Genomic DNA, 8,694 nt, shown 5'->3' with positions numbered 1-8,694 from the left:
GGAAGGTGAGCATCATAGAATGCCAATTTAATAGAAGAAAGTATTCTTGCATTGAGGGAGTACTTGAGCGGAGGCCCAATGTCTCTCTGCTACCGTCATACTAAACCTATAAATGTAGGCACATAGATCTATTTCCTCATCCTCATATATAAATATATTTGCATATGGTGATGTCTTTATCTAGACCACTATAAATGCTCTTTCCTCTATTTCCCTTGACATTCCTCCTGTCCCACTATTCTCAGTTCCCACCAGGGTTTTTCAGCAACCCTCTTGGTTACATTACCCTTGATCATGCCCTCCCAGGCCTCCCACACCCACCTCACCACCAATTTGGATCACTTGTTGTTCCCTTGTCCCTGGGTTTGTTAACACCACTTCCTTTCCCCTCAGCCCCCCATTCCCCATGAACCCCCCCTGAACTGTCGGTCCTGTTGTTTTCTCCTCCAGATTGTTCATCCAGCCTATTTTATTTAGACAGACCTGCGGAGATAATAACATGCAGAAAAACAAGACAGAGCAAAACCAAGCAACAATATACAACAAAGCGACAACATCAAACCATGACAAAGAACAAATCAAAACACAACAAGAAAGAAAAGCTTGTAGGTAGTTCAAGGATCGTTTGTTGGCCTCTAGGAGTGAAAAATACTATTTCATTTCTGGCATTTTATTGCCATAGTTTGACTTTCTTGGCCCTCTAGTCAACTAGTTTAGTCTCTTGCTAACATTATGGATCCATTAACGGATTGGATCCAGGACTTTTGAGAGTGTGGCAGGAAGTGCTTGATATTTATAGGATGCTTCTAATAATTGAGTCATGCTATAGAAATGTATCTGTTGATATATCTTTAAAGGTATAAAGATAATTTAAATAGTCAAGAATAAATTTTCTTGTATATACACAGCATATTTGGTTATGTCAGAAAGGTTCTTATGTGGGTAAGTAAAAAGTATTGTTATAAAGTTATAGAAATCTTTATTAAATGAAAACATCATTGTGGAGCTACTATTTTTCAAAATATCTCCCTTCTAAAACAATATACTTTTGAAGTGTTTCCATCTCTCTAACCCTTTCTAAAGGCAGTTTTGGCATTCTCAAAGGACTCAAATTGTGTTCCTTTTAAATATTTTTGGGGGTTTGGGAACAGAAGGAACCCTGACTACAGAACAGGACTGATGATGGTGGATGTGGTAAGGTTTCTTGGTGAAGTCCTGCTCCAACAGCCCTGCTACCTTGTGGAATGAGCCAGGGGAATTGTTGTGATAGGCAATTTTTCTGGCCTTTCCTCCCAGTAAATGCAGTCTTCATTTTCTTAAAACTTATTTATAGCAAGCCCCGGGGATGATCTTATGTCATTTGAGAAAAGCAAGATTATTACCCCTTAGGGACCATTAAAAAAATAAACATCTCAGCCGTCCTCCATGTGTTGAATTCATTCTTGAGGTCTTCTTAACTCCTTAAAACACTTCATGTGGAGCAGCATTCCCATAAACTTGTTGCAAAACCTACATGATTTGGGAGGGTGTCCGTATGTGAGTTTTGTTTAAAAAATGTTAGCCCTGAGCTCGAAATAAGTCCCTTACCCCTATGGTGCACACAAAAAAATCTTATTGAAAGCACTCTTAACGAGACTTTAAGAAAATGTGCTATTAACAATGCGTTGGCTATTATCTCTTGATCACAGAGACATGTTTAAGCAGGTGGTGTTTGGAATTAACCTCGGTTAGTATGAATTGGAACCCAAGTAGCAATCCTTTTTGACTGAACCATTATGCTTATTTAAAAAATCTTAAGCTGTCCTTTTTAAATGCAAGAATAATGCATCATACATGCTCTAAATTTTTGGAAAATTCAGATAAATGAAGGGGAAAGAATCTACTCTTTGTTTTAATAGCATTGAAAACCCACAGCTGACTTTTTTTTTCCAGCTGACTTTTTTTAAAAGCAAATTATAGTCGCGATTTTTTTAAAAAGAGAACACCAGCCATTTAATGTGTTGTACATTTACTAACTACTCATCTTTTGGAGAATGAGGTTTATTTTCCAGTTTTCACAGCAAATAATGTTAAGAAGTCTTTAGCGCACAAAGTAAGCTGTTTCCATGGTTACCCTGCCTCAAATTCCCAACAAAGTAGAATTGCTGGGTCATAGAATTGAAGTTGATATTCTTTTAAAAAATCGTTTTTATTTTTATGGTTGAAGATTTTTAAAGATCTCATGTATTATGGGCTTTCTTTCACAAAGGACAAAGATTAAGTAACAGCATGTGATAGAAAGCTTTATGTAAAACTTGTCCTACCGGAGACAGCTTTTAATTACATCACAAATGTTTTCAGTTTTGTTACGGTTATCAGGTTTTTTCAAGACAACTTTTTATGATTTCAGTATTTGAAATTATGTAGTTAGAATTTAGTTAAGTGCCTGGAAAATTTGAAAGTCATCAAAGTTTCCATGGAGAAAAAAGAGAAATGAGGATTGTTTTAGTATGAAGAAAATATAGGTAACTGAAAAATCAATAGCCTTCTTTTAGTAACTTACTTTTAAAGTAGTAAATTTACTTAAAGAAGTTATTTAAGTATGGAAGCCTTTTTCTTAAACATAGAGCATAATGATTGCCTAAGAAAATAATTTGTTTAGTAATGGTTTCACGTGTGACACTGGTTTAAGATCCTTTTACAGGTTTAGTTGTTAATAACTAAAAGACAGTATAAATCTCATTGCCATCTAACTGATAGTTAGATCCTATAGGACAGGGTAGAACGGCTCCTGTGAGTTTCCAAGACTAACTGTTTACAGGATTTAAAAAACCTATCTTTTTCCATCGGACACTGGTGGTTTTGAACTGCTGTCCTTGTGGTTAGCAGACCAACTCGTAATCCCAAAGGCACCAGGCCTAGTTATGGGCCATGAAAGTTCAATGTGAATCTTTAGAATCTACAGTCTGACTCTTAAGAGAAGTGTATGTGAAAGGCTGGGCATAGAAATGTTAATATTAGCCCATTCCTTTTAATGGTTACTTCTTAGAGGAAAAGGGCAAGATTATACAATTGTTATACAATAAGTTAAAACTGCCCTTAGTGAGTTTGTGTTTCTTAACCTAGGTGGTAATTTAATCTCTACCATTTTGTAGATCTTAACTATAAAAAGCTCTTAAGCCACTGTCAGAATTGATGCGTAGCATTGTTTCTGGACCATTCACTTAGAAATACAGAATGTTTGGATTTTATTTGAACTGGACATTTTGGTAGCCTCTGGAAGAAGTCTCAAAAGGTTACAATTAAATTTTCCTTATTAGTAAGCTGAAAAATCACTGGTCTTCTTTTAATAACTTACTTTTAAAGCAGTAAATTTACTTAAAGAAGTTATTTAAGTATGGAAGCAGTTTTTTACTTAAAGAAGTTATTTAAGTATGCACCAGTATGCAACTAGTCAGAGGTTGCAAAGGACCTGGTGACAGTTTTGGTTTGGAATGTGGGAACAGAAAAGAGTGAAAGCTATAAAACTGGGTTAACTTCTGGCTAACAATAAGTCCTCTGAAGAGTTACCCTTGACTTTCAGAAAAACAAAACTCCATGCTCTGAGCTTGGTGTGGCAGGTGTGGACCTCTACATTGTTTTCAGGTGATATTGATAGACACATCTTCTTTATCTGTTTTCTAGGTCTTTTAACAAGCTGCTCGTAACCAAGGTTTCTTTTTTCTTTTCTTTTTTTTTTTTAGGCCTCATTTTCCTGGATGTACCATTGGATATAGCGAAATAACAAATTTTATTCAAAACACCTCTCTTTAGAAGGCTTCATTCTTGTTAATTTCCTTTTGACTTTGGATAACAACTGTACACAGCTTTTGTTTTGTACACAATTTCTAGATCATTTACTACATCCTAACCTGCTCTAGAATTGAATCTTCTACTTTGCTGTCCTTGATAATCTCTCCAATCCCTGCTGGAAGTATACTTTTATTTATAAAATTCAGTTATTTCTGCTTGGGTTTCTATGTTTATTACATTTTAATTTCTTGTATTTACTCCAATATTCTTGATTGCTTTAATGTTATCAGCTCTTTGCTCTAGATAACCCGTATGCTCTCTGCCATACTAATTCTGTAATTTTCCTTTTATTAAAAGTTCCTTTTCTCTTTAAGTATTTATATTTTATCCATTCATCAAGATTTCTCATTTCCTTATCACATAAACTTTCTGTCCCCCTAGTGACATAGATCCTAAGTAAAGAGTGGTGACTGTAGTTATTTTCTGAAAGTCTGTAGTTGTTTTCTGAAAGTATTTGCTAATTGATAACCAAGAATAAGGAAATTGCCAGCACTAATCCTGTTTTTATTTTCAGGAACATTTTGAGATCTCCAGTAGAAATATGATGCTTATTTTAGTGTCAGTAATTTTGTATTAACATAACTTATATACAGTACTAATGTTAATGTACTAATTAACATATTTTTCAGATTTGACCTACTAAAACAATCTAGAAGTATTTGAGACATAAAATACATGAAAACCCAAAGTCTATTACCAAGATTGTTCATATTTTGCTGTATTTGCTCTGTCATTCTCTGTGTATTTTATATATGCCTGTTAAGCAAACTAACTTTTAAAATAGTTTAAGTTATAATTAATACCATAAAGTTTAGTAGTTCGGATATATTTATCTTTGTGTCTTACTATTTTCTAGTTATTTTTGGAGAAGGCAATACAGATTCCATGAAGTAGGAGTGAGGGCAGATCATGCTAACTTTTCCCATAGCAGCAGCAGGAACAGTGACTACCATGATGTTAGATGTGAAAACATCTTTCCCATGAGCTTGGCCTGTGTTATTAATGATACGAACTTCTATATTATATATGTGCTGTCGTCCATCACAGGCTTGTTTTGTATTCTATAATACACTCTATCTTTATTGTAATTAAACCAGTAAGTAAAACTGTTTGGGGAGGTCGGATTTATATAATCTTTTAACTTGTCGGAAAGGTTTTCTTCCTAAAGGACTAGTAACCACTTTTCTTTTTTTCAGCTCTCCCATTAAAAATAACTATAAAAAGATTTTACAGTGTACATTTATGCTTGCTTTCAGAAGACCCATTTGAGAATTTTTTTGGCAATCGCAGAGGCCCTCGCGCAAGCCGAACCCGAGGCACAGGATCCTTTTTCTCTGCCTTCAGTGGGTTTCCATCTTTTGGAGGTGGATTTCCTGCTTTTGATACAGGTATTAAAATTTCTGATAGCCTCCTATATCTGAACAAAGTTTAGTTGTTTTAAACTATCCATTTAGTTAGAGAAGATTTGAAGTATGTTTATTCTTTTTGGTAGATTTATCAGCATTTGTTGATGTATTACACTTGAATTTTCCCCATTATTCCAACTTCTATTAAAGGTCAGCAATTAGTATATTTTGTTGTTGTTAAACTGGTAATGTGTTTTGGGGAGATTGTTGCAGAAAACTCCTCATAGCTACTCCCAGGAAGCCTGTGTAAAAAAGAAAATAACATGGGCATACAGTCTTTTGGGAGGGCAATGTAATGGAAGAAAACAGCATAAAAGAATCATGGGTTGGACTTTAAATCTGAGTCCTGATTTTTTTCTTTAGAATTTTTAAGTAATGATATATTTTTCTATATAAAACAAACTCACTGCCATTGATTCAATTTCAACTCATGGTGACCCCATAGGACAGAGTAGAACAGTCCAGTCCCTCTGTGTTTCGAGACTAAGTCTACAGGGGCAGCAAACTCCATCTTTCTCCCTAAGATAGACTGGTGGTTTCTAACTAATAATCTTGAGGTTAGCCGCTCAATTCATAATCCGTTAGGCCACTAAGGCTCTGTTTTAAAAATATATATATCATGGTATATGACTCTTTTATTTTACCTAGAAGTAGAATCTCAGTCTGCCATGTCATATTCTGGCGAAAGTCAGTACAATTCTTTCTGACTCGTCCCTGTCCCCCGCCCCGTGACATAGACAGACACACACACACATATTTAAATCCACGGTAAAGGAGATTTTGTGGTACTGTCAGGTAAGCTTTTGGACTGCTAAGAACAAGGCTGGAAGTTCAAAACCACTAGCTCATTTCTCAGAAGAAAATTGAGGCTATCTGCTCACATAAAGATTCATAATCTTGCATGTCAATGGGATCAGGTAACAGGCATCAGAAGATTCGAATTACCATTTCCATGTGAACATGAGGGGGGTTGGAAGGGAGACCCAAAGCCCACCTGTAGACAATTGAACATCCCCTCACAGAAGGGTCACAAGAAAGGGATGAGCCAGCCAGGGTGCAGTACACCACCAATAAAACACAACATTCCTCTAGTTCTTTAGTGCTTCCTACCCCCTACTATCATGACCCGAGTTCTATCTTACAAATCTGGCTAGACTGGAGCATGTACACTGGTACAGACAAGAGCTCTTGACACACAGAATAATCCAGGACAGATAAACCCCTGTGGACCAAAAATGAGAGTAGCAACACCATGAGGGTAGGAGGAAGGTGGGGAGAGAAAGGGGGAAACCGGTCATAATGATTGATGTATAGCCCTCCCTCCCCCAACCCAAGGGGGAAAAACAACAGAAACGTGGATAAAGGGAGACCATGAACGGTAATGAAAATAAGAATGATGTATAAATTATCAAGAATTCATGTGCGTGGGGGAGGGAGGGGAAGGGAAAAAGCTGATACCAAAGGCTCAAGTAGAAAGCAGATGCTTTGAAATTGATGGCAACATATGTATAAATGTGTTTGATAAAATTGATGGTATGGATTGTTATAAGAGCTGTAAGTGCCTCCAAGAAAATGATTCATTAAAATTTAAAGATTCATAGTCTTGTAATTAGCCAGATTGACTTGATGGCAGTGGGTTGTTATGAGAATCGACAGTATTTGGTATACACCATAGGTCCCTAGACTTACTTGGTCACCACCTCTTTTCAGAAAAAAATTACCCAGTGCTCCCATGGCCATTAAAAAACTTTTGCACTATAGGCCATAATCCAGTTTAAAGTATATGTATTATCTGCTTTTTCAGTCACCCCGGATTGTTCTAGTGCCACCAGGGGGTAGTATCATCTATGCGCGATATAATACACTTCAGGTTTTATTCTCCTTCTAATATTGCCCAGATATGTAATATTTAGGTAAATAATTGGCCGTTTTGGGTTGCCCCTTAATAAATACCCCTTAATAACAATATACTTACCTCCAACAAATTCTTTTATTGGATACCATGTAATATGTTAACCTCAGGGTGAGAGTACCTGGATTTAACTGGTAAAAGAACCTAGAAAATAGTATTGTATTTAAGAAACAATGAATGGGTGAAGTGTGTGAGGGAGAAGTGGTTCTGATTTATTTTCAGTGAATCGTTATAAGATAGGGGAGGGAGCCCAGGCTTACAGTAGATCTGTAGTGTTCAGTACATCAGCCACTCACTAGCTCTATTGTGTGGCTACGGAGCGCTTGAAATTTGGCCAATTCAACTTGGGATGTGTTATATGTATAAATTATATGCTACCTAAAAGTTGGTGACTTGAACCCACTCAACTGTACGGAGGTACGAAGGTCTTGTGATATTCTTTTGTAAAGATTACAGCCTAGAAAACTCTATCCAATGATTTTACTTCATAACATAAGGGGTCGCCATGACTTAGAAATGACTCAGTGGCAATGGATTTGATGCTTTTTAAAATTAATGTTACAAATGGTATGCCAGATTTTGAATGCTACAGTATGTATAGTAATATGTATACCTCACATTTTGTAACAAATTTTGTGCAACGCTAGGTTAAATTTTAAAACCTTAGATAACTACTTATTAATTTTTAATGGGACCATTAGAAAAATTTAAATGTGTGCCTCACAATAGGTTTCTTTTGAATATTACTAGTTCTAGACAGTGTTTGAGCCCTGGTAATTGAGCCATGTTTGTAGCATATGGGATATTTGTTTTATATGGAGCTGTTTTGGGGAGTTGGACAAATATTTAAACTCCTTTCACAAGCCCATTAGTCTTAGATTACCAGAGATAGCTTCCTTTATTTTGCGTCACTGTGGCACAGTGGAAGAGCAGTAATAGTATGGAAGTGAAGTCACTCTTTCTCTAAGCCAAACATACATATTGTCACCTTGCCCCTTCTGTAACACATGGTGCCACATAGATGATCTATGAATAAATAGGGCAAATCTTTTCCATGGTGGAAGTGCCAGCAAGATCCAGGAAAGCACTATTAAAGGAGAAAGAGAACATAAAAGAATATGACTCAAGCAATAGCTGGTTCTGTTCTCTTCGATTTCTCCCAGAGCACATAGGCATTGATTCAAAGGAAAGTATGTGTTATCTTTCCTTTGGATATGGGGCAGTTTAGCTTATACATTGATTGTTGGCCTAATCTGATCCATTTGTGTATGGCTTTTGTTGCTCACTGGCTACACACGTTTCTTAATTCTACTAAATTGTGAAGTTCATTGATTTTTTTATTTAAATGAATATTTGATACGTTAGTCTCTAATCATCCTTTATTGTCTGCTTCCCTGTAGGATTTACATCATCATTTGGTTCATTGGGTCATGGTGGCCTTACTTCATTCTCTTCTACATCATTTGGTGGTAGTGGCATGGGCAACTTCAAATCTATATCAACTTCTACTAAAATAATTAATGGCAGAAAAATCACAACAAAGAG

The 8,694-nt window shown here is 36.1% G+C and overlaps 1 protein-coding gene across 3 annotated transcripts in view; it reads left to right on the top strand.

The window, feature by feature from the left end:
• The window catches only part of DNAJB6 (DnaJ heat shock protein family (Hsp40) member B6), a 69,845-nt gene that overhangs the window by 25,533 nt on the left and 35,618 nt on the right, over positions 1 to 8,694 (top strand). For 2 of the 3 annotated variants that reach the window (XM_045290014.1, XM_004702335.3), the window contains exons 5-6: positions 5,088 to 5,219; positions 8,550 to 8,692. In XM_045290014.1, coding sequence (XP_045145949.1) covers positions 5,088 to 5,219; positions 8,550 to 8,692 — 275 coding nt within the window. The remainder of the gene's footprint in view (positions 1 to 5,087; positions 5,220 to 8,549; positions 8,693 to 8,694) is intronic. The other variant, XM_045290015.1, reaches the window with a different exon arrangement.

This window comes from Echinops telfairi, unplaced genomic scaffold (genome assembly GCF_000313985.2).
Source record: "Echinops telfairi isolate 266 unplaced genomic scaffold, ASM31398v2 ScPeMD7_31;HRSCAF=116, whole genome shotgun sequence".
Taxonomy (NCBI): Eukaryota; Metazoa; Chordata; class Mammalia; order Afrosoricida; family Tenrecidae; genus Echinops; species Echinops telfairi.
Note: the sequence above shows the minus strand (reverse complement) of the source record. Positions and strands in the feature narration are given on the sequence as shown.